The sequence below is a fragment of the Solanum verrucosum genome, unplaced genomic scaffold, assembly GCF_900185275.1.
Source record: "Solanum verrucosum unplaced genomic scaffold, falcon-dt-bn FXZP01000252.1, whole genome shotgun sequence".
NCBI classification, from domain to species: Eukaryota; Viridiplantae; Streptophyta; class Magnoliopsida; order Solanales; family Solanaceae; genus Solanum; species Solanum verrucosum.
This window is the reverse complement of record NW_026019988.1, coordinates 4,463,540-4,490,685: the sequence shown is the minus strand read 5'-3', so window position 1 is coordinate 4,490,685 and position 27,146 is coordinate 4,463,540. Positions and strand designations below refer to the sequence as shown.

General features: G+C 31.6%; 3 protein-coding genes across 5 annotated transcripts in view; all 3 read right to left on the bottom strand.

The window, feature by feature from the left end:
- The window catches only part of LOC125818561 (histone H4), a 400,968-nt gene that overhangs the window by 343,717 nt on the left and 30,105 nt on the right, over window positions 1-27,146 (bottom strand). The gene's annotated exons all lie outside the window — the stretch shown is intronic.
- LOC125818551 (WAT1-related protein At2g39510-like) lies at window positions 5,639-10,692 on the bottom strand. Its single transcript, XM_049498040.1, has 7 exons — window positions 10,421-10,692; window positions 8,167-8,229; window positions 7,948-8,064; window positions 7,195-7,441; window positions 6,509-6,673; window positions 6,130-6,281; window positions 5,639-5,963 (listed from the first exon to the last, which is right to left on the bottom strand). The coding sequence occupies exons 1-7, from the start codon at window positions 10,627-10,629 to the stop codon at window positions 5,783-5,785; spliced, it is 1,134 nt and encodes a 377-aa protein (XP_049353997.1). The 5' UTR covers window positions 10,630-10,692; the 3' UTR covers window positions 5,639-5,782.
- LOC125818541 (uncharacterized) lies at window positions 18,282-27,069 on the bottom strand. Of its 3 annotated transcripts, none has more exons than XM_049498027.1 (9): window positions 26,905-27,069; window positions 23,436-25,089; window positions 22,994-23,220; window positions 22,575-22,907; window positions 20,274-20,520; window positions 19,564-19,692; window positions 19,267-19,482; window positions 18,859-18,982; window positions 18,282-18,754 (listed from the first exon to the last, which is right to left on the bottom strand). In XM_049498027.1, exons 2-9 carry the CDS (start codon window positions 24,981-24,983, stop codon window positions 18,516-18,518), a joined length of 3,063 nt encoding a protein of 1,020 aa, XP_049353984.1. In that variant the 5' UTR covers window positions 24,984-25,089; window positions 26,905-27,069; the 3' UTR covers window positions 18,282-18,515. The 3 variants fall into 3 exon arrangements, with proteins under 3 accessions (XP_049353984.1, XP_049353986.1, XP_049353985.1); XM_049498029.1 differs by lacking the exon at window positions 26,905-27,069 and adding an exon at window positions 26,393-26,504; XM_049498028.1 differs by lacking the exon at window positions 26,905-27,069 and adding an exon at window positions 25,648-25,823.

Sequence of the window (27,146 nt, the reverse complement as noted above, 5' to 3'; positions counted from 1 at the left end):
CTCGTAGTAAATAGGAATAGTGAAAAAAAATAGATATATTTATTAATGAGAATTTTTAGCTAGAATTATGAAATTGACATTGTTTAAACAATAAATAAAAAATTATTTGTAATTCTAATCATAGTTAGACCTTAAGTTAGGTAATTAAATCTCAACATTTGGTTCTTAATTATGACATGTGGCTATCATCCAAGTAGGTTCTTGGGGAAATGGAGAGGATGAGTAATGTAGAGGGGTCTCATCTGTTATAAAGATGATTTGACTAAATTACTTTTCTTTTTGACAAAAAAAAAAAAAACAAGTTCGCATTTGAAATCAATAAACTCAGTTTACTAGAAAAGCACACATAGTCAAGCCAGGGACGTTATAGTGGAGTAACTTCCACTATATCCACTAGCGGTGCATTTGCAAATTTCACTCTACACTCTATAGTCATTTCTCGATAATAGAGGTCAATGTGGAATGCACATATTGAAGAGAGAAAATATACGTTTAAACTAATGAATGATTAGCATATTTAAGTTACACTACAAGTATATGGCTGTAGGAGAGCCAAACACTACTTTCGGATAAATGAGCATATATGAAGAAAAAAATGATTTACTAAATCTAAAAATTGTTAGTGAAGAAAACTTATAAATATAAAACCAAGTGTGATCAAACAATTTAAGATAAAATGAGCACATATGAAGAAAAAAAACACTAAATCTTCAAAAACTTAATGAAGAAAAATTGAATTGAATGTAAATTCTAAAAATAAGTGTGATCAAGTAATTTAGGACAAAATAAGTATATATATGAATAACTTTATTATTATTAATCTTTGACTATAATATTGAATAATCAAAGTGTAAGTTTTTATATGTGTCATGTATTTGTTGATTTGGTGTGAGTATCGGACACACATACTTTTTTTAATCAAAATATTTCTACATTATTAGAACCTTAAGCCTTTTATGTTTAAATTTCATTTATTTATTTATGAGATTCTGTAATAATTAATAATCTATTAATAACATCATTTCAAAATCAAATTTAGGTGTCTCCGTTGTTGAAATCTCAAACTTTTTTTTTTTTGCAAATTTATACCACTGAACATTGTCTTGTGGCGTTTTATTAAAAATAAAAATAGAAATAGAAATCTCAAACTATATTTGACCATGTAAATATTTTTCATACTGTTAATAAATAAAATTTAAATTCTCAAATCAGTGTGATCAAGCAATTTATGATAATTTTGACATATATGAAAAGGAAATTATTTACAAAATCTTAAAACTATTAATGGAGAAAAAACTTAAATTGCCAAAATAAGAATGGTCAAGTAATTTAGGATAAAACAAGCATAAACATGGATAATTTCCTATTAACTAATCTTTGACTAGAAAGTTTAAAAAAATAAATATTTTTACCCTTTTTTCATTTTAGGGACTCCAATAAACTATTAGGGGTCGTTTGGTGTGAAGGATAACACCAAATTGTCATGAAATTAAATTATAGTGTCACTTATTTTGTTGTTTGGTTGGCAAGTCGGGGACAACTTATCCTGCGTTTAATAAGACTCACATGACATAACATAGTCAATCCAGCTAAACATATTATATTATATTTCGTAAATCAAATTGTATAAGATCACTCGTCACACTAGTATATATATACCTCTGAGCTTTCTCTTTCTCTCTAGCAAAAAAACCATTAAACTTGAAACACTCTCTAACTAATTTCTCCGGAATTCATCTCGGAAAATTCACTGGCGAGCTGCAATTGAGGTGAGCTGCTTGAAAAAACAAAACTAAATCATTTCGATTTGTTCATCGATTTCATTAGAATTCATCATGTAGAAATCACTTGTGAATTGTGATCATCTTCCATTTTATTAAGTTGTAACCTGATTTTTATTGTTAAATCATATGAACTTTCTCATTTAAATGTTTAAAAATGAGAAAAAGGAAAACATTTTTTTATTACTCATTTTAAACATATGATTTTAGTGATGATTGTGATTGTTTTTTTTTTGTTGTTGTTGTTGTTAATGTTAGCAATGATTTAGAAATTAGTAAATCTACCTGAATGGGATTCATTTATTTTTTACCTTCAATATTTTTGATGTTCTGTTTGGCGGTATTTTCCATAATTCACTTTTCAGGTGGAGAGAGAGATTCTCTCTTTTTAATTTTATTTTATTTTTTCAGATTTTCATAATATGTTCTAATTATTTTATGTACATTTTTTGCTTTGATTTTTGAAGTGGAAGAATTTAGCATTGGTAAAGCTTGATAGTTATTATTTGTTCGTGGAGGACTGCATCTGAAATAGTTGGAAATGGTAAAGTTTTCGACTTATATTATTTCAACAATAATATTTTAAAATTTTGTAAGAATGCTCTTGCTTTAATCTATGTTATTTTATCAATGTTGGATGTGCACTTTGATCTTTTTCTTTGTGGTACATATAAGATTAACTTTCCTCTCTCTTTCTTTCTAATGACTAAAGAAAGTAAATCATCACATGAAATTTGGTACGCGAGGACATGTCGGTACTGCATAGAATGGTATCATTTATATGCAATGACATCTCCTCGCATGTCGAATTTCACGTGATGATTTCCTTTCTTCAGACACTAAGAAGAAAGGGAAAAAAATTATTGATGACTAACTTAACTTGGAAGAGTTGGTCAAAACTATAATTAATGAAGATGATAAGGGGAAATTAATAAAGAAAGATAAAAAATTTCATATTAGCAAATTCATCAGAAAAAAGTAAATGAAATATCCTAATGGAATAATCTTTTTTTATTTATTTTTTGATTGTTTTAGCTTAACTCCGTCACTTATACATATGCGAAGAATCTTAATCTCATAAGAGAAGGTTGAAATAGTCATTTATATCTTTCTAAGTAGGTATAGAGTTTTTATGTTAAATGCTACTAACTTGTATATGAAGTATTATTTCTCAAGATAGCTCATAAATACGACATAGTTAAAAGTGGCATGAGAATTGAGGGGGTGGGGAATGACATATGTTAAGGTAGTGATTGATGGATAAATTTGATTTTTACTTTTATAGTTCTTCTAATATTACCGTCTCTAAGAATTAGAGTCATCTGTGAGGGAAAAATAAAGTTCTCAAAATGCTTTGCTTATACGTATCTTAATTGCTCTACGTTATTGTATGTGGAGGAAGTATATAGTAGACATTCTCTCTCGACTATGTTTGGTGAAGAATTTTATTTCCATAGCAAGCATATGTATCTCCATATACAATTGAAGTAGAAAATATTTTCCAAAATAACATGAAATTTTGAGTGAAGGGTCAAAAACGCATCTAAAGGATACATGTTTTTGTGTTTCAAACCTAAACTATCATATGTGCGATTTTCCTGCCTCAACTATCACCAACAATTATTGAAACACACCTCAATTATTAATTATTCACTTTTACTGCCTGAATGATGGTGATATTTCAGGTACGAAAAATAAATAATTAATATTTGATGTGTGTTTTGAAAAATAGTTGATGATAGCTTAGGTAGAAAACTCTCACACAACCTAATAGTTGATATATGAAACTCAGAAGAAGAAAAAAAATTACGTTTATTTTTAACTATCAACTCTGAAACATTTCTGCCTTTATATATATGCCTTCTCCCAGAAAAGATTTTGCTGAAACTCGAATAGCCTTAATAATCTTTTTTCCACTCTTCAACAACTATTTTATGATCTTTCCAGACTTTCGAGAATAAGGGCCTTGAGATGCTAAATGATGTTGATGCTCTAGCTGATGGAGAGAAGGGTAGAGGGATTTATGTTGAGATAAAAAAGAAGCGTGCTATGGATGCTTCAGAAAGAGAGTTATTCTCTAATAAGAAACAAGTCGTGCAGTATGTAAGTGATAAACCAATTTCAACAGATGCATGCGCGAACATATCCAACACCAATAGCATAAATTCTACATCTCTCGAACATGGAAAAGGAAAAGTCATTTCTATGGGGGACAACTCTAGAAAGGGAAAAAACCCTGTGAATCATGATAAGGATATTGGTGTTTACTCCAAGAAGAAAGTGCAGTACACTTTTCCTACCAATGTAAAAAGTTTATTGTCAAGTGGTTTACTTGATGGAGTGCCCATGAAGTATATCTCAATGTCATCGGAGGCAAGTTTTGATTCTTGAATTCTTCTTTGAGGTTTCGATATTTTTGGTTCTAAGTATGTTTTCTATGGTGCAGAAATCTCTTATGGGAGTTATTAAAGGGAATGGTTACCTATGTAGCTGCGATAACTGCAAGTTATCCGAGGCAAGATTTTTTTCACTCTTCTACTATTTGTTTTCGCGAATTTTCTTCACGTCTAATGGGGCATTACATGTCTTATGTAGATGAAGAATTGTCTAAGTGCTACGGAATTTGAGAGGCATGTTGGTTGCAAGAGCCATCATGCTAACAGTCATATTTACTTTGATAGCGGGAGGACAATTCATGCTGTTGTTCGAAAGTTGAAGAAGACCCCTTCGGAAATGCTCTTTGAAGTAATTCAAAAAATCGTTGGTTCTCCAATCAATCCGGAAAATTTTCAAACCTTCAATGGTGAATACTTTGTTTTTCCATGAATGCACCCTTATAGTCATAATCTTTTGTTATTTATTTGTATTCTAACAAACTCATTTATTGGTCTTGTATCCAGAGTACTTACAAAGTGCTAGAGAATATCATCTTGCAAAAAATGAAGCAGCAAAACCATTTTGATCTGCTGATCAATCTTGTGCTCCTGGTCAAGGAAGTGGCAGGTCAATGAATAGTCAGTGAACTAAAGTGAAATTTTAATTAGATGTCTTAAAACTCTATGCTCTTATTTTGCAACTACAAATTCGTTTTTAACTTTATATAAATAACTCTAGCAGATGGTGTTGTGTTTTTATTATATTTTCTTGACCGTGACCGCTAAACATGCTAATTGAAGCTCTTTTTCTCTTTTAAAAAATATAACTTTGTATTTTGATTTTTGAACATTATTCTTTTTGAAGTTCCTGATTATTGTGATATTTGGCTACAAGTGATTGGGACAGATATATAGTTGTTGATTGTGTGGTTATAGCTCTATAAGCTATACATTATGGATGTATTATGGCTTAAGCCTTAAAACATCATTAGATCTAATCATGGAAATCTAATGAAATATTGGCGAGAAAAGTTAGTCGATATCTGTGTTGGTGGAAAGTGAAAGTATTTGGTGAAATAGTAAATGAGTGGAGGAAGATATTTATTTAATAGTTTAAATGTACCAAATCGAGTAAAATTTGATTTGCTTACTCAATTCAATTTCATGATTTTTAACTTTGTTGATAGGATCTAAATGACAAAGGGAAATAGAATAGTAGGTAGAAGGTATCTCGCAAAATAGGTTGAAGTGTACATAAGTTGATTTAGATATCATTATTATGGCTTTGCAATCTCAGTTAAGAATCTGAGGATAGCTTGATGATTAAGGGATAAGGACACTATCAACAGAGTATGATTTTGCAATAAATTATATTTAGACATTTAAATTATAATATACTCGATTAAGTACCTAAAGAAATGGTAAAATGCTCTTTATTAATAGATACTTCAAATCTTGCAAAAAGTTGCTGCGCAAATTTTTAAGCATCAATTACATAGCTAAATTAACGCTTAAAATATGTCACATCCTTAAGTTACATATTAATGTGAATAAACATTAAACCCTCAAGCTTGTACCAATTAAGACATAACCATAAGTCCATAACTTTTTGTAATCTTCTCTTAATTAAACAGATTCATCTCCAATCACTAACTGGTTTGAAGATTTAATCTCTGCTAATTCTTTATCATTATTTGATTCAACATTTTCAATATTGGTTCTCACTATTTTTGTTGAAATTTTGTCCTTGCTAGTACCCCATATTACTAGGTATAATCCAACAACAATTACAGCAGCTCCCACAACCCTACATTAATTAAAATCAGCAAAAAAATAAATTAGAATAACTTCACTTTGTACTAATAATTAAAATAATATCTAGTAACATTAAACAAACATTTTTTTTGTATTGGTATATATAATTTAAATTTATAAAAATAAAAAATAAATAGGGAAATAAGTATTTAAATTACCTTCCCATGTTGAGCTGCTCAGATAAAATAAATGAACCCAAAATTGCAACAATAACCATATTTAGAGGATTAAAAGCTGTCACAAAAACTGGTCCTTTCTCATTCATTATTAATCCAGAAACATAATAGCCAATCCCTGAATTAACAATTCCCTGCATCAATAATACCGTACGAGTTTAAGTTATATATATATCGTTATGATAAAAATAAAAAAAATACATTATTAAATCATTCAAAAGAGATCTACAGATAAATCTTTTTAAAAGTAAAATTTGTATTAACATTTCTTACACTAACGATATATATTTATATATATAACTTAAAACTTAGTAAATATAATTTAAAAAAGAGAATTAATTAAGATTTTTTTTAGACTTACACAGTAAAGTGATGCATAGAATAAACTGGAGCCCCAGTGAATAGACCAAATTCCAAAATTGCCCCTTTGAACCAAAAGTGTTAGTGCAGTGCCTTGTAGAGCCCCAGACATACATATTAAAGAAGTAAGTGACATTCCTGCTTGATATTTCTTCAATGTGATTGCCTGTTAAAATAAAAAATATTATTATACTGAAGAAATATAAAAAAAATCGAATTATCTGCTATGCACGGCATCTAGGAAAGGGTCGGAACATAAGGATCTATATTATATGTGGCCTTATATATCTTGCATTTCTGCTAGAGACTGTCTTCAGAGTTCGAACTCTTAACTTTCTGATCACATGCCAGTAGCTTTATATTGTTTGTTTTGAAGATATGTAATGATGAGATTTTTTATTCTGGTATTATTTCTTAGTGAATGTTTGGTTTGTTATGTTAAAAAACAACACACAGTGCATAATTTCTAAGAATAAATTATTTTCTTACGAAAATACCCTTAATAACTATAAAGTTAATAGAAATATAAAAATTGAATTGTCCATCATGCACAGGATCAGGTCAGGATCAAACCACAAAGGTCTATTATATTGTACATAGCCTTGTGCATTTTCTCCAAGAGACTGTTTTCACAAGTCAGACATGTAACCTCTTAATCACATGACAGTAACTTTACGAGAGCATTACCTGAAGATTGTAGAAGGCGGCCCAACAGAAACAACCAGCAGCAATGAAGATGGCACCTTTAAGAGGATTGAGTTCATTGGGAGAAACAACATTAGTAGTAGTAGGAACATTGTTATGATGTTTGGTCCATGGCAATCCAATTGTTGGGCCTCCAACAAGGGTCATAATTGTTGCACCTCCAAGTGTTATTATTGTCCCAATTATTTTTGCTTGGCTACCTACTTTCCATACATTCACATTTTCAAGCCTACAATAAAATTTATCCATCATTTCTCGAGAATTAACTCATATTCACTGACAGTATAATATTATATAGTAACATTTAACAGTAAGACCAGTAGTACACATGAGTTTGTGTATTTTCATTGTTCTAGTTTATATATCATATTGACTGAGCATAATGTTTAAGAGAAAAACAGATTAACTTAGCTAGATCTTAGCTAAACATGATATTTTTGAATTCTCTTATATAAATTTTTAGCTGTGCCACGGACGACTTGATAACGGAAAAAAAAATACTTTTGCACTATCATTTTTTTTAAAATAAATAAATAATAGTAAAAAAATTATCCCATAACATTGGAAATGACCTGATCCACAAACCTACATATATATATATATATATATAATATTTATTTATTTTTATTTTTTTTTATTTGATAGGGACAAAGTAATTTCTTTTTAATTATTTTTTTTAGTATCTATCACGTGACAAACTAATTAATTTGCAAAAATAGCCTATTGATTAATTACCTTAGTATCCAGGCTAATAAAAAGGTGATGGCTGGAAGAACATTACACATTGCAGTTGCAAAAGTAGCAGTGGTATATTTCATCCCTGCATAATATAAATTTTGGTCTATAACAGGCCTGCAAAAAAATAATTTAATTTAAAAAAATATTAGATCAAAATATTAAATTAAATCAAGAAAAAATAGTTATGTATAATTAGTGTATATCAGGGATATTTACTCCAATAAGCCCAGCAACATAATCTTCCAGAAGATGGATAGAGTCATTTTGGGCCTTATTTTCCTGTATATATGTTAAAAACAACAAGAGATGAAATTGATTAATTAAACCAAATACTCCATCTAAATAAACTAATATATAAGCGAGATTTAATATGTACATATAAAAAGTAATATTTGACTTATATATTTGTAGTATTATTTTCCAACAAGCCCTTCGTTACGAGTATTTAGCCCCTTGCTCAAAACACACATGCCTATCCAAATTTTAAATTCGTCACTTGATTTATTTTTATAATTAGTACGTGTGTATATATCGATCTTTCAACTCAAGACCATTGGCGAAGCCAAAAAAAATTAATAAGGGGTTTTCAAAATTTAATATATATGAAAAAGAAAAAAAAGTAATATTTCACCTATATACACAAATTATCATTTTCCAACGAATAATGTTATTCAACCGATCACATGACTTCTAAGTATACATATATTCATAATTTTTCAACGAAGAGTGTTCAGTAATATGGCTAGGTACATACCCAAAACAACATAGTATCTAAATTTTGAGTTTATGGATTTCTCTTCTTCATCAATAGAGATCGAATCAACTCTTCCAAGCTAGGGTTTTTCATTTATAACTGCGGTAGAAAACCTTTTTCACAATAACATGAAATATTTGTGCATTTATATGCCTTCTACAAAAAGAGATTATCGATGAAACTCGAATAGCCTTAATAATTTATTTTCCACTCTCTAAAAACTTTTTTTATGATCTTTCTAGTCTTTCCCGAACAAGTTTCCTGAGGCGCTTAATGATGTTGAGCGGAAATCTGGAGAAGATAGCATAAATGCTACATCTCTAGGACATGGAATTGGAAACATTATTTCTATGGGGGACAACTCTGCAAAGGAAAAAAACTCCATCAATCCTACAGACAACACAATCAACAATGTGAATGGTGAGAAGGATGGTGTTGCCTCTAGGATCCCAACTCCTAATGCCATGAGTGATTTATGTGTTGGCAAGCCGCGTCGGGGTACTAGAAGTGTAATTCCACCTAAAAGGTTGGACGATTACTTTTGGGAAGGAATAAAGTCACGTGAGCAAGGCCAAAATTAGTAATGGAATTGGTATAGAAGTTTGAGAACGTGAGTAGGAAGGGATAAGGAAGTTAATTATGATTTTGAATATTCCCATTTCCTTTTAGACTTCGAGTTCAGTTTTCAAGTGTATTTTCATGTAATGTTGTTCCCTGCAATTGCCTTTGTTGCGTTTTATTGTATTCAGTAAAACATATTACTAATATATATCCTTGTATTGTGAAATTGTAAGTTGTTGCAGTAACCCATTTTGTTGCCCCTATTACTATTGTATTCTAACAAACTTATTTATTGGTCTTGTATTGTGAGACCTTACAAAGTTGCAGTTATTATCATCCATTCTCTTTGCTTTTCTTATATCAAAATTAAGCCTCTCCAAATTTCAGAAGTACAAAAAACAAGTCTTTATTTATGCAGAATTAGTGTTGTTTCTCAATTGATTAACTTTTCGTCAATCCTTCTAAGAATATCACTCGGAGAGAATAGTGTCCACTAGTGATGATATTTATAGTTACGGAATTATGGTGTTGTATATTATTTTTTAAAATAAATTTGTGATTTCAGATTTGAGTGGTTTTTAACTTGTTTTACTTTAGTGATTGGGTTTTTGGTTCATTAATTTCATCATTTTACTTGTTTAGCAGAAATATGCACATCTAAGTAACTATCATGTCTCTGCTTGGTGAGAGTTTCAAACTTGTCCTTTTCATGCCAATGCACCAACTAGGAGCAGTTATAAAAGAATACATGATTTTTTGGAGCATATTTACTTTAGCTATAAAATTGAAAATAAGATTTAAATATAATGTTATCATACGTGTGTATATATCGATCTTTCAACTCAAGACCATTGGCGAAGCCAAAAAAAATTAATAAGGGGTTTTCAAAATTTAATATATATGAAAAAGAAAAAAAAGTAATATTTCACCTATATACACAAATTATCATTTTCCAACGAATAATGTTATTCAACCGATCACATGACTTCTAAGTATACATATATTCATAATTTTTCAACGAAGAGTGTTCAGTAATATGGCTAGGTACATACCCAAAACAACATAGTATCTAAATTTTGAATTTGTCACTGCTTCGTGTTTAAGTTTGGGGTGGGGGGGGGGGGGGGGGAGGGTAACTAAATTAAAGATTATTACCTTTCAAGAAGAGCAGCAAAAGGAGCAAATACAACAGCAGCAAAGAGATTTCTATAGACAGCAAAAGTATAATGGCTCATCCCATTATTTAATGCAGTTTTAGCTATTATGGCTGACCCTCCAAATCCAAATTGCAAGAAAATTACAGCCAAATATGGCTTTGATCTCTTTAAATTCTTCATTAAACATTCTTTTGAATTTGATGACATTATTTTTCTAATTAATAAAACTATATGATTGATTGATGAAGAAATGCTTATATTGTTTTAATTGCTTTGTGTAATTTATAACAAACTTCTCACTTGAGTAGTATATTTATAGGGTACAAGAAATGTTAAAGTGATTTAAGCACACGTCTATGTGTCATCCAATTTAGGTGTGCTTGGTAGGTAGGAAAATATTTTCCAAAAAAATAATCGGGGTTTATTTATTTTCTTGTATTTGATACGTAACTGAAAAAATATTATCGATATATAATCAAGGGCGGATCTAGGAAGGCACGAGGGTGTTCACATGAACCCCCTCGACAAAAAATTATATTGTATGTATAAGATCATATTTTAAAAAATTGTTTATGTATATATAGATTATTTTTTTTGGTTTCCCAACCGGTGTCTGGAGCTCACATTAGAGCTCCGACTAAATCCAGATCGCGCTCTGCAAGGTCCATTCGGGGGTGGCGGCGCTCCCAATAGGATTTTCTCCATACCCAGAGCTCAAACCCGAAATCTCTGGTTAAGGGTGAAGCACTCCCACCAGTGCACCACAACCCATGTTGGTATGTATATATAGATTTAAATGTCCTAAACATAAGACAAGCAGGTGATTCAGTAGTTTAGGCGGTTTAAAATTTACCGTGATGTTCCAAGTTTAGATTTTAGGCACTATTTTTCGAACCTCCTTGGTGAAAATTTTAAATTCGCGATAGACGAAGTGCTTTGTTTCAGATTCTTCTCTGCAATCGCTTCCCTTGGTGAAAAATTGGAATACGCCCCGAGAAATACCTACCACCGCTGATCAGAAGGTTATTTTTTTATTTTTGAGAAATTAATTTTTCTAGAAAAAATATTCTCTAAAAATTTTGACCAAAATATGAAAAAAAAAATTGGAAATGTTTTTTTTTTCATACTAGACACATCCTTTAATTACCTATGGATTCCACTATCTTATTTTATTACGTATAATGGGAGTGTTCATTTAAACACTTCTCTAAACAAACTTTTCACTATTAAAAGGAGTTTTATGAAAATGCTTTTTAACAAACTTCTATATATTTCTCTAAGACAACTTTTTATATCTGTGAATTCAAGAACAAGTATTTGTTGCGTTTTATTTAAATTAATTGTGAAGGTGTTCGATTGAAATATGAAATTTAAGAAATTAAAAGAATCTTTCAACATGTCAGTTAAGTATATATAAAGTATCGACATTATGTTTTTGCATGTTCTTTTGTTTTCTCTCTCCTTATAAAAATATGACAGTACTACTTTTAAAAAAAATATGAATTTTTGATAGAATTTTGAAAGATCCATCAAAAAGTTTCTTGTCAGAAATATTTTTGACAGATTTTTTGAGAAGAGTCACACACGTATGGTTTATGGAGTGGGTGGTCTCTTAAACATGGTTTGGACGATCCTAATATTTTGAACTTATTTTTTAGGCTGAGTTAAACTTAAAAATTATTTCTTTAACATTTTTCATTAGAAATCTTATATTTCCTATTGAAACGTTTATTGGAATTTTCTTGTTTTTTTAAGTAACATAAACTTTTATTTTCAAGTTGGTCATAGCCAGTCATGTCATTAATTATGAATAAGAATAGAATAGCCAAAATTATTACATAATTTTCAAAAAAAAAAAGTAATACTTTTTTAATTGATTTAAAAAAGTGTATCACATAAATTCATACGTCTAATAATACCTATTACAATTTAGAATGTTAAGATTCTTGCTTTTACAAGATCAATTGACACTTTTCACTTGTGCATGCAAATGTGACACTAAATTATAAAACAAAAACTTTTTTTTTGTTACTGAAAAACAATGGGGGAAAAAAAAAACAGGTGGTAGTTTCAACATAAAATATATATATAATAAAACATAAAAATATTTTTATTAATTACATTGCACTAAGCAAACATGTTCATTTAAGTGGACACTAAGATTGGATTAAATTCTTTAGAATATTAGAAACAGCAAATCAGAATAATGCTTTATGGGTTTTATCATATGCATCATCAAAAAAATAATTATGTTTTATTTGATTTTGATCCTTTTAAGGTATAACTTAACATATTTAACATTCTATTAATTAATTAAAATAAAATTAAAATATGTGTATTTGATTCCTTTGATTAAAGTATATTATATTTAGACTCATTTTAGAAGTACATTAGTCCTCCATTATAATATATGTGGAATTTGGAACCTTTTAACCTCAAGAGTTAAAATGAGTTTTTTATTGTGATTTTTTCTTATATTTTATAAATATTTTGAGTTGTCAATTGTTATAATTTTATAGTAATTTTTACATATAAATTTTATTTCAAGAAATTTAAGAATTTTATGTCCGAGTTCACTGTGAAAATAAAAAAGGTTAATTATCGAAATTTGAACACCGTCATAAATTAGAACATGATGAGTAATTCTCAAATATGAAATAATATTACAAGTTTAACGTAATACGTACATAATTGAACTTTGAAAAGACTAATAATTATGAAAATTTGTGAATATTCACAAGTAAATGAGACTAAAAATGTCATTTCAAATAATTGCAAATTAAATAGAGAGTCATAGTATAAAAACTAAAATTAGAATTTAAATACTATTAATTTTAAAAAGATTATAAAAATCAAAAAAAAAATGTATACTTATTGGAGATATAAAAAGATTGTGTCATCATCATGTTGATTTTTTTGTAGTATACTTGCATTTTTTACATGAGAAAAGTGAATAATTACTAAGCAATTTTGAAGTATTTATTGAAGAGATCTTTTGGTACTTTCTAGAGGGAATTTCAAGTTTTAACTCTATGTGCGTATATATAAAGAAATTGAGTAAAATTAAGTTGCTTTAATTTGATAAAAATAATTTAGTGACTTTCTCGTTGTTGCAGGTGAAGTATTTTTGCAACTTTACTATTACAGTGAATAAAGTCCAATCATTTTAATGAAAAAAAATAAGTTTGTAAATTTACTATTATAGTAAACAAAGTTATGCCATCTTACATAAAATTAACTCGTTAAGGAGTTTATTAAGCGAGAACAAATAATCGATTTTAAACTTGATAAATCAAAATAAACTATGTTAGAATTTTAAATTTTGAACTTATTTTTTTTTTAATTTATATATTAAAAAAAGCTGACTATGTAAACCATGATCACAAAGATAAGGGGGAGAATAATGGATTGTCTTATATTAGTTCGTTAGGTAAGTGCTTTTACATAGGATGTACAATTTTTGATATTATCTTGTTATGATGAGATAAAAGAGGAAAATTTACTATAGATGTGACTTGTGATAGGATAAATAATCTTTTTTTTTATAATTTTAATGAGAGATTTTGGGTTGGAGTTTTGAATATAGAAAAAATTAAGTGTTTTTTTTAATGAGTCTTAGATGGTATAAATTTGAATTAATCGAATCTCAATACGAATATCAAACACTAGATGCAGCAGTGGATATAGATCTAGTAGTGACAACGAGTTCATATACACTCACGCAAAGCATGTAATAAATAATAAGTATGGTGAACCCATAAATTTAGAAATACAAATAGATAAATGCTAAAAACTTTAAGAATTTAACTCATAAAACTTAAATACTTGATCCGCCTCTAACTAGCAGTGTGAAAACCAAAAAACGTACAAACTTCCAAGATTATAGAAGCATTCGAAATGGGCTCCAAATGTTTTAAGGAGGTCTTGTGTTCAAGTCCTTGAAATAAAAACAATTTTGATAATTGAAAGTTCAACACACTCAGAATCTTAAAATAAATATTGAACATCAAACACGAAACTAAAAAAACAAATTATGTACTTTATATATTCATCAATAGAGAGACATCATCCAACATAACACACAAATTAATGTAACAGTTTGAGCATATAATAGCTGTGGGCAAACAACATAAATAATTTTGAGTCATCATATCATCTGGAGTTCCTAGTCAGATCCCTTTCACTTAGGCATTCACTGCAATTTGACATTTGCTGGGATTCTTGAAACCAGATGCCTATATCCCATTGTGAAAGCACCACTAGCATCTATCGAAGATCAGTAGCGAAGCCAGAATTTTTATCTAGAATTTGAAAACATATCAATAGTATACATTAAAATAATAAGGTACAAGTACTCATCTAGACTATGACCGAAATCTCAGAGACACACCTTACCCAAACTAAGGTTCTATTACCTCCTCGAACTCTTTTTTCTTTTTGGTAATTTTGTATACTTTTTGGTTTACGTGGCACACTCCGTGACTCCACGCAGTTAATGCGCGTGGGAGATATTTGGATGCCACGTAAGTCAAAAAGGTGTACAAAATTACATAAAAATGGGTTCATGAGGATAATAGAACCTTAGTTTCGTTAAGGTGTGTCTCTGAGATTTCAGATATAGTCTAAGGGTATTTGTACCTTATCCTTTAAAAAAATTAACCTTGTAATGTAATTTTTTCTTGAAACCGAACCCCCTTCCATCCTCTAGCTCCGTCATGACGGAGACATTTTTTAGAGGTAAAAATATAGTCGTATAGAATTTTATACTAAATCAACAAATGCATAACTTGTATTTATGCACAGATTTTTTTTTCTTTTGATCATAATTAGTTTATATATATTCTTAGCTCGTTAAATCGCTTAAATCTAATAAGTTAATATAATTTTATATTAATATTTAATCGATGCGAATAAGTTTTTACCCTTTTAGTGGGGCTATCGATCATGCGATGCTGCTTGGGAAAACAAGAAATGTATGTGTGTAAATAGTACTTTCTCAAAAATAATATGCATATGTATAATAGGCAATATTAACGTGAGTTGATGGGATAATTAAAATTCCTCCATATTCTTAATCAAAAGTCTGGAATTTGAACCATGAACATGGAAAAAATTATGTTGGAAGCACTGTCCTAAAAATGAGCCTAGCAACATACAATTTAAATTTAGTCAGGCTTCAATACCAAACACCAAATAAAAAAAAATAAAAAAAAAATATAATAGACTAATACCACCTTAAAAACAATATCTTAAAAGTTAAAACCATCACAATCTTAGAATATTCAAAGTTGAAATTTATTTACAAGTTAAAATAAAATATGACAATAGATTGATAAATTGTTTATTCAGAATTTTAATTATTTATTCAAATAAATTTAATATTTAAAGTTGATATATAGGTCAGAAATTACTAATTAATCCACTCACTACTATTCTTTGTGATTGGATACATAATACATTGTATAATTATTGGTAGATCTAACCGGACACTTGTAATGGCTCACTGATCATATGCAATGTTTACACAAATAAATAGTCGATCGGATTTACTATTTCCTTTTCTTAGTTAGTATACATAGATTATATATTAGTTATACATATATTATATATGAATTAGCAATTAACGGACTGCTGTTTAGAATAATTCCTTCTATTTAAAAATGATATACAAATATAATAAATTACAACAACTCTCAATTTACTAAATTCTAAGTTTACTTTTATATATAGTTCAAGCAATGTAATATGGGCAGGAATATCTTATCAAAGATTATAGTGAAGTCGAAAGTATTTTTTTCATTTTTGATCTCTGAAGCTCTCAATATAAAATTGTTGAAAGCGTTTAATTACCTCTTGAAATAAAATTTTATGAGGTAAATTTAAATTAGTCATGCCCAAAATGGATATAGAAAAAAAGCACTTTTCAATATCGAATCCAACCAAAAAAAAAATATAGAAAACGTAGGGCTAGAAATTAAAGATGAATTCCAAATTATTATTTTTTTTTAGTGTAAATGGCATACACCTCATCCTTTCATGACAATATATTTTATTTTATTTATCCTAACTAAGTGACGCTGCGAATAGAGATGCAATTCTATTTGTTCCCCCCATAGGTTTTACATGTGTGGTGTGACTAAGTTATTGCTTTTGAACGTAAAAAGTTGTATGCAATAATGGTATAAAAAATTACATAATTAATGTAAATTAATGCTTATTAAGAAAAAGTTACGATAAGGATAATTGAGTTGATACAAAAGGTGATATTCCATAAGAGAGATTAGAAATCGAATTCTTACGCCAATATTTTCTCAATTGAGTTTATTGTATTGCACGTGCTTTTAAAGCTATCGATTGCAAATTCTTCAAAAAGTTACCCTAATAATTCGAGAGGATACTATTTAGGATACGCAAAATGGTAAACATTTATAGTACATTACGCTTTATAGCTAGAGTTTCGGATATTTATGATTAGCGGTTACAGTTTCTTAAATTTTGCTATTCGGTTCCTAATGGTATAAAACCAGAATTTGTATAATTCAGTTCCTAATTGTATATATCAAGATTTTGTATATCTTACCATAACTATTTGTATACGATTTGTTGATACGTTTCATTTGTATAAGTTATGAAAAAATCATAGTAAATTATCGTGTTTGTATATTGACAAAGAAATATACAAATTGAGTTCTGAAAAATTCATATGGCAAGCGAAATATACAAATAAAAATACTCATGGCAAACGAAACTATAGCTATGAAGCGTAATTAATCAAACTGTAGCTATAAAACGTAAGTAAATTTAATCTCTTTGCTATTTATGAAATTTTCTTGAATATTCCCTCACCTAACTAAAGCTTAATAAATTAATGACTCTTTCAAAAAAGACAAAACAAATAAGATAACATATTTCGGATAAGTTTCATATTCCTCTAACTCTTTAGCTTTGTTGAACACTTGTATGATATCCGTGTTTTTCAAGCGCACAATTACCTATTATATGATCGGACAATGTAAATATATCATTATATTGTACTCTATAGTGGAAGATATCATATAGGATTTTTTATCAAATTATGAATTATCATAAATTATAAGTCTAATCTATTATTGTATTGTTATTAATATTTCAAAAATCAATAAAAAGGAATTTACCAATAGTTAAGGATATAGAAAATATTATTCTAAAAATATTTGTGTATAATCTAAATGAATATTATATGACGAAAAGATAGAGTATGGGGTGGTAGGGATGGGGCTACAGGAATGGAATAAAGACATGTGTTGGAACCCCCAAATCAAACACACCTAAGTTATCACTTTTTTTCCACCATGTTGTAATTGGAGAAAGGTGCCTAACTTTCAAAGGCGGAGCTAGATGGGGTTCATGAATTTGGACGAACCCATTAGCTTTTTCGTAAACCTTATATTTGTATTAGAAAAATAAATAAATATATGTATATTAACATGTAAACCCCCAAATAAAATTGATTTATAACCCCCAAACTCGTAACCTTGGCTCCGCCTCCCTTTTACACTACTACTGTTGTGCATCATATGCTTCAACTGACAAAAAGGAAAAGAGAAAAAAATATCATCTTTTATGAGTAGCGACAAACATTAGATTATACAAGCTTTGGAGATACTAACAAGCAATTGAAAAAAGATATACAAATTAAAGAAGAACAAGGATAGCATTCATTCTTTTTTTTTTTTCTTTCAATGATAAATTGGAGTGAAACACAACATATCCCGTGTGATTCCATAAGTGAAGTCTGAAGTAAAACATAACAAGGACAACAACATATCCCGTATGGTTCCACAAGTTAGGGGTCTAGTGAGGGTAGGTTGTATGCAAACTTTCCGAAACCAATCATGAACTTCATTCTCTTGGAAGAATAAAAAAGGGAGGAACAGAGACTTGTTTTTGACATTTTATTTGTACAATTCTAAGTTAAAAAAAGGACAAATAATATTTCCCTGTTCCCCAAAGAATCAGAACTTCCACCCTCAAAATACTGTGTGTGGAGTTGAAAGATTTATTTCAGCATCAATCTTGGTACTTTGTGCAAAGAATACAACAGAGCCTCAGCTTCAGGCTGGAGAATTAATTGGATCCTGTTGCAAGGCTTTCTGGACAAGCTCGGTCTGTTCTTTCACGTGAACTTGGTAGAAACCAGTAGCTGTGGCAGCAGAAGGAGCACGGCCAACATATTTTATGTCATCTATGTTACCTCTGTCCAGTGCTTTCATCGCAGTAGAAAGACGTGGTGCAATGTACTGGTATGCACCCATGTTCATTGGCTCTTCTTGGCACCAAACAATCTCCGCATCTGGTAACATGACAATTAAATGATGTCAAATAAGCTTCACTAAGTATTACAGGTTACATTACACTAGCAATCTGAATGTTTTAAGACTATTTCAGAGAACATACTTGGATATCGCTTCAGTTCACGTTGAACGAGGTCATATGGGAAAGGACAAAGTTGTTCCACCCGACAGATTGCAACGTCTTTCCCTTCAACTTTCTTTCTCTCCTCATCAAGCTCATAATAGACCTGGGAGAAGTCATGAAAGTATACTTCAATGCTAGCAACTTGTGAGCACAAATGAACAGCGAACAAACAAAAGCACATCAGTCCCTTCAGGGACATCCATTAAAAGTCTTTTATTAAAAAAAAATGAGTGAAACAAGTCAACCACTAAATTTTTTTAAACTTTGTCCATCTAACTTCTGTCATGCAGTCTGCATCTATACCTGCTAAATGAATCAACTATATGTGTCCGACATGAACATAGACAAACTTAAGAGGAAATACAAGTATACGACAAACTAACCCACCTTTCCGGAGCAAAGGACCAGGCGTCGGATACCCTCTTCAAGATCTGAGTGATCGTTCTGATCTTTTATTAAGCGCTTAAACCTGGTACCTTGTTTGTCAAAACCAGGGTGGCCTTGGACATCATCAAACTCAGATAGGTTTGACTTGCAGTCCTTGTGACGAAGCAAGTTCTTTGGAGACATTACAATGAGAGGTTTACGGAAATCTCTGTGAATCTGAGAAGGTGGCAATAATTCATGAGAAAAACAAATGTGTATGAGCTCAAAAAATTTAAAAAAACTTGCAATCCGACATACCTGACGCCTGAGAACATGGAAATAATTTGCAGGAGTTGTTACATTCACCACCTGCCAGTTACATTCCTGAATCTGTTTCCTTAATGTAGGTTCCATGTCCGGAATGACATAGGGGTTATCATCACTCATCTGCAATGAAAAATCATTGTGTAACATTAAGCAATGGACAGAAGTAACAATATATTTTAGAACTATCAAAGCAACACATGTTCATTAATGGTGATCTTTCCTGCTTTTGGAGGAGAAGATATACAGAACCCAAACATCATTTTCCACCATGTGGCTAATTGAAATTGTATCATATGGTTAAATAACATAGTAACATGTAGCTAATAACTAGCAAAAGACAGATAAAGATCTCGTAACCAAACAGTGCAAGATGCAACAATTCCATAAAGAAGGTTAGACCGAAACACAATGCTCTTCAAAACTGTCTAGGATTAAAGGATACAAAATGCATCAAATTTGGTGTGGTATATGTACTTGGACCTTATTACTATCTAGTATGCATCACGGAATGCTTGCTTTCATTATATTCACATGCCCTAGACCTGTTGCATTTTGATCTTTTTTCTTTCTCAGAGAATGTTAGCATGTCAAATCATATTCATTTCATGTGACTGGGCTAATGCTCCTTAACCAAAGAGGAAGGAGGAAGTCTTTAAATAAGAAGTGATTCCCTTTATGGAAATGGAAATTAGCTATAGTACCTGGAGGAAACGTTCCAAACGTGCACTGGAATGCTCAGGGCCCTGGCCATCATAACCATGCGGTAGAAGCACAACCAACCCACTCTGGCGCAACCACTTGGCCTCTCCACTGCTCAAGAACTGGTCAAATATTACTTGAGCCCCGTTGGCGAAATCACCAAATTGGGCTTCCCAAAGAACCAAAGAATTTGGATTTTCCATGGAATAACCCAGTTCAAATCCAAGAACACCAAACTCTGAAAGAGAGCTGCACAGAAGTACAAGGTCAATACATAAGAGTCATATATTACAGCCCTTCTATCAGGCAATTTGAGACAACCATAAAATGCATAAACAACAACTACGCCTCAGTCCTAAACAAATTGGGGTCGGCATTCAAAATGTATAATTGAATGATTTAAGAATAATCTAATTATCCTAACATGTTAGTACTTATTTATTTTTGGTTGTTGTACAAAAAATAAGCTTGTGGAATTCCCAGTACAAACAGAATTTTGCTAATGAGAAGCTTTGTAGGATTTGGTTAGTTTTTCGGTCAATTCTATTTTTAGTTCTGTTAGTCTACTAATCACTATGTTCTTAGATCCTCTGCATTCCCTTGTTCTACTTCTGAATGTTATATGCTTACATGCTTCATTTTCAAAATATCGATTGAAATTACTTTATAATTTATGTGCTGGCCTTTTTTAGATACCAATGTAATATTATATACACATAGGTTCAACTCAGATCTTGCCAAAAGGCCGAGAAAGGTATAATTGAACTACTAATATGCTAGACCCCGCAGATTCAGTGCTCTATCGGTTCTATCCTATTAAGATCTTGTGCTAAAATGATTGCAGATATCTTTTTTTGAGTAGGTAATGAATGCAACTACCTTAAGGAAGATCAATCTTAAATACATCCTTAACACCCTATATTATTGACACTAATGGCTGCAATAATGGAATCAATTCATAGGCACTTTGCATTAGTTAGTAGTTACTCAAATCTTATATAACAAATAGTTCAAGCGTGCAATATGAAGAAAATAAATGAATTGACTATTGAGAGTATGCCATTAAATGGACAACTATTGGTTAACAGTACAGGATGATAATCAGGATGAATGTGAACCCATCAGCCAAGGATTATTATTTCAGTCCTAGGAGGAGTGACAACCATCTCAAGAACCAAATAGACTGAATTGATGGAAGTCCTATAAGTCACTACAACAATGGGAAGGGAAGCCTTTTCTATAAGAAAGAGGGAGCAAAAGCTGGGCTTCGATCCCTTCTCTCTGATTTTATGTAGTCTTTATAAATAAGACTGGTAGAGGAGTTGTCCCAAGGAAACCTCAAGAAAAAAGACCCTGACTGGAAATATAATCAGTTAAAGGATTCTACAGAAGCTACTAAGTGACTTTATCATGGGAAAACAATTAAAGGTGGAAATAAAGCATGCAAACATTGAGTGAGAAAGTTAAGTAATAAAATCAGTGGAAGGAATCCAAAAGACTGCTATGACATTGCTTTACTTTTCGATAAATGAATTTTCTACACTTTTCTGATATGAAAAATAAATTATTCATATTTCAGGATAATTTATATATGTTTCAAGCATAACATATATCCATATGTATATTTGTCTGTATTTGCATGTTTATAGGAGATGTCTTCAATCTCCGCCTCTATTCACACTAAATCTTAGATCGCTTTAAGGCGCAACAGGTGTTGGTGCATTTTTGCACTTTTAACCTTCAACGCACTGGAACTCAGAAGGTAAAGACATATATCGTTAGGTCATTTCCAAAAGGCTAAGTACTTCGCTACAAATGCACGAGTTGAAACATTCTGAACACTTACAACTGTTCATCATGTTCATCAAGTTCTTAGGCAGATAAAAAATTTGCAATGACATTTTGGTGTCATCAAATTTACTCTAATGATACCGTCTCTATCATTGATGTCTTAGACTCATTATAGGGATAGGTTGGTATTATTAGAGTTCCTTGTGTAAATATGGATTTCAGTAAAGGTTGTACTGTTCTACTGAAATAGAAACAATTACCAATTTCAAAAAAAAAAAATTGCAATGACATCAAAGATCAGTTGCAGTATAGTCTCATAAGCATCCAAAAGCACTTCTGTTTTCGCAACAGACAAAGTGAGGCAATATACCCACCACAACTAGATACAATCAGCAGGATCAAATAGAAACTAAAAATTCAAATTCATAGACAAATATCCAGATAGAAATTGACATAAACGATGATAAAACACTGCAAGCACTGATATGAATCAAACAACCATCAGAATATACCTGTTACTCACGGTGAACATCTCTTCATTTTGGTTCATCATAACATGATCAAGAGGACAGTACTTTGCCCCTGTATCCTGATCATGAATAACAGAATGTCTGTGACTGAAAGTACCTCTCTCAACATCCTGACCACTCAACCTAACATGATTTCCTTCCACAAGCAATGTTGCAAAAGCAAGAGCTTCTCCCACTGCCCAGTCAACGCCCTCCCCTGTCTCAATCATTTTCTTACGGTCATCAAAAATCCTTTTTACTGCTCTGTGAGGCTTAAAATCGTCTGGAAGGGAGGTGATTGCTTTCCCAACATCCTTCAAGATCTCAGGTTTGACACTGCAAACCAGTGTTTTTAATTTGAGTCTCATAATTCAAGGTTCAAATTACACTAGTTACAGAAAGATGAAAAGTAATAGCCATACCCAGTGTTTCGAACACGTGAAAGCTGTGCAGGTGACTTAAATCCAGACCAAAAGGCTGAAAGCCAATCTCTTTTTTGAGGGACATAGTCTTTACTAGCAACAAACTCCTCATTAAGGATTGTATTGATCTTGTTATGTATTTTTTCCACATCATCTTTTGTCACCTGACCATATTGTAGGAGTTTGTTTTGATAGATCTCCAATGAAGAAGGATGATTTCTGATGACCTGTAACAACCATTGAGAACAAAATATTATGATATGACTGCAGTCAAAAGGAACAGAAGAAGCCCAGTTGGATCCCAGAGAAGGTAAACATATTAATACTGTTCAATTGCATCAGTTATAACTTAAAACTGGAAGGTAAATGAGTAACTTCAGCCGAAAAACCGGAAGAGAATATAACTCTGCATAAAGCACAAGGAACTTCAAGATAAACTAACCTGATACATCTTGGGCTGGGTGAAGGATGGTTCATCAATCTCATTGTGACCAAATCGACGATAACAGACAATATCAACCACAACATCTGAGTGGAATGTCTGGCGCCATTCTGCAGCAAGTTCACAGGCATGAACAACTCCCTCGACATCATCACCATTGACATGGAAAATTGGAGCACTCAAAGCCTTGGCAACATCAGTGCAGTATTGAGAAGATCTTCCAGCCTTTGGATCAGTCGTAAAGGCCACTTGATTATTCACTACAATGTGAATGGTTCCACCAGTTGTGTAATTTGGAAGAGCACTTAAATGCAATGTCTCATAAACAACACCTTGTCCAGCAAAGCTACCATCACCATGGAGCAAAATACCCATATTCTTTGTTCTATCCACATCATTAGAATAATATTGCTTTGCTCTAGTTTTTCCAATAACAACTGGGTCCACAGCTTCCAAGTGACTTGGATTTGCAACTAATGATAGATGAATTCTCTTACCACCCCTAGTAGGGCGATCATAAGAAGTTCCCAAGTGATACTTGACATCACCAGTTCCCACATAACCAGCTCCATCCGCAGGTTTTGTACCACCGGTGAACTCACTAAAAATTTGCCTTAGTGGCTTTCGAACAACATTACCTAAAACATTTAATCTACCTCTATGTGGCATCCCAATTACTATGCTCTCAACTCCCAGATCTGCTGATCTGTCGAACATCTCCTTCATGCCAGGAATCAAAGTCTCACAACCTTCAAGCCCAAATCTCTTGGCTGCCACCCACTTGGTGGCTAAGAAGTTCTCAAACTGAGTACTCCACATCAACCGGTCAAGAATAACTTCACGTCGTTCGCGGTTGTACTCCCTCGGTGTAGGAGTTTCAATTCGTTCTCTCAACCAATTACATTTATCATGATCAGAAATGTGCATGTACTCAAAACCAATGCTGCCACAATAAGCCTGCTCAAGCCTTGTCAAAATCGCCCTCAAGGTTTGCACGGGGCGATTCTCAGACAAGAAACCAGCCATCCTCCAAACACCAAGGAAGAACTCTCGGTCCAGATCAGCTTCAGTGAACCCATATGATACTGGATCCAAAACATCGGGGATGTCCCTCTCCTCCAAATCCAATGGGTCCAATTTGGCTTTTAAATGACCATTAACCTGATAAGCTCTCACAAGCAACAGAAGATTCATGCTTTCTTGAATTGTTTGGCCAGAAATCCCAGGTGATGTGGCAGCTAGGCCAGTAAAATTCCTGAAAAAGTTGTCCCAAGATTCATCTACACTACTTGGATCTTGCTCCCAAGCACGCTGAAGCTCTTCAAGGTAGACACTGCTAGTGCCATCTAAGAAGCTATCAGTCAACTTAGAAAGTGGTACAGGCCTCGGGACTGGTGCAGCTTGCGCTTTTGGCCTGACAACTGTGGTATGAAAATATCTACTTTGTGATGGAATAATGCGAGTTCTTGGCACATAAGAACCACCCTGAGACACAGCCCTTCTAATGGCAAGCTTTGCCACACTAGACCCAGCTCTAAACCATGCCATTGTTGTAAATCAATCCCTCAAATCGAATTTAAAAGTCTTCAAAAGTATCAATAAACCTTCAACGACCAAAACTTCAACACACAATCATTATACCTTGAGAAATAACCTAGTAAGAATAACAGGAAATAAAATAATCAATAATTCAAATGGAACAGCAGCAAACAGACAGATACTAATCAACATTCAAAATCAATTTCTAGAATGTACGTAACCTCCACAGTCTAGTTTGCCGTATTAGGATTAATGGGCCCGCATAGCCCAAAATTGTTATTGAAGATTCATACAGTCAACCCCAACTAGTCTAGTATTGAGGTGTGGTTGATTGATAAAATAGTTCAGCTTTGGGCATTTAGAGAATGAAATAAGCCAGAATAGAGAAAAATGATAACCGAGGATTCATGCATTCAATCCAACTAGTTTGGGATTGAGGTATCCTCGGTTGAATTATTTGAATAGTTTAGCTTTACGGATCAGCATGAAATGTGCCCAAATGAAAGACAATAATTATACAGGATTCAACACCCAAGGGTTTGGCTTAGAGTTGGATTGATAAGTATAAGATCTCAGGTTCAAATCTTAGAAGAGGCAAAAACACTAGGTGATTTCTTCGCATGTGTCTAAGCCTTTATGGATAGAGCAGGTACTAGTGGGAGGTAGCAAGTACCATGGAAGTAGTCAAGGTGCATGCAAGAACCGCGGCTATCAAAAAAGAAAATTTTGTAGAGGATTCAGACAGTCAATTGATTGATAGTTTAGCTTTAGTAGAAAACAAATCCCTTCACCATTTAAAGTTTTAAGCACCACAGCTATAAAAGCAAATTTTACGATCCAGCAGTTTTCCTGCACAAGCAATTCAAATGCTGAAGGATCGAAAATCCTAATCTCCAAACACTACCAAATCTAACCCGGAAAAGCAGATTTTACAGTAAAATTTCAAAATCTTATAATTCAAATAGAATGGAGCTTACACGGCACTGTAAGAAATTAAGAGCAGCATTGAAAACAATCAACTGAAAACAAAAATACAAGAGAATATAGTAAATCTATGCAACGTTAGATGCAGTAAGTCAGAAGTTTAAAGCACTACTCCTATAAAAGCAAAATTTTACCATCCAGCAGTCTTCCTGCGAAGGCAATTTAAATGCTGAAGGATCGAAAATCCTAATCTCTACAAACGACCAAACCTAACTGGAAAAAAAAAACAGATTTTACAATAAAGACAAAAACCAACTGGAAAAAGCAGATTTTCAGCAAAATTTCAAAATCTCATCATTCAATTCGGACAAAGCTTACACTGACTTGTAAAAAATTACAAGCAGCATTTAAAATAATCACCGGAAAATGAAAATACATGAGAACATAGAAAATCTATGTAGCATAAGAATGCGATAAGATGAAGTTTTAAACACCAGTCCTATAAAAGCAGAAAAAATCACGATCCAGCAGTCCTCCTTCAACAGCTACGCAAACGATACAGGATCTAAAACTCTAATCTCCAAAAGAAGACCAAAACTAACTGGATAAAGCAAATTCTACAGTATAATTTCGAATTCAAAAAATTCAAATCGAACAGAGCTGAATCATAATTATTTTTAAAAAAAAACTTACCAGCAACATTGAAAATGATCTAAAACTCTAATCTCCGAAAAAAATACAAAAAAACTTACTGGAAAAAGCAAATTTTCCAGTAAAACTTCACAATCAAATAATTCAAATAGAACAGAGCTTACACTGAATCATAATTTACAGCATCCAAAATGATCTAAAACTCTAATATCCAAAATAAGAATGCAAAAAAAGAAAAAAATTGAAAAAAGCAGATTTAACAGTAAATCAAAAAATTGAAATCGAACAAAGCTTATACTGAATTGTAGAAAATTACGAGCAGCATTGAAATTGATGAATGGAAAGAGAAAAATACCTTGAAGAGTTGAGAAGTTTTATGGGTTGAGCGGAGCGAATATAATGACTTTCTAGAGAGTGGACGAAGCCACGTTCAAAGTTGAGCAATCAGCACTTAATATTTTAACAATACTTTTCTCATCTCTTCTCGAACCTCACCAGTCACCATTATTCCCTGCAAAATTATTCACCTCTCCTAATTTATAATATTATATTTCACCTAATTAAATATAATTTTTGCACAGTTAAAAAGAAAAAAAT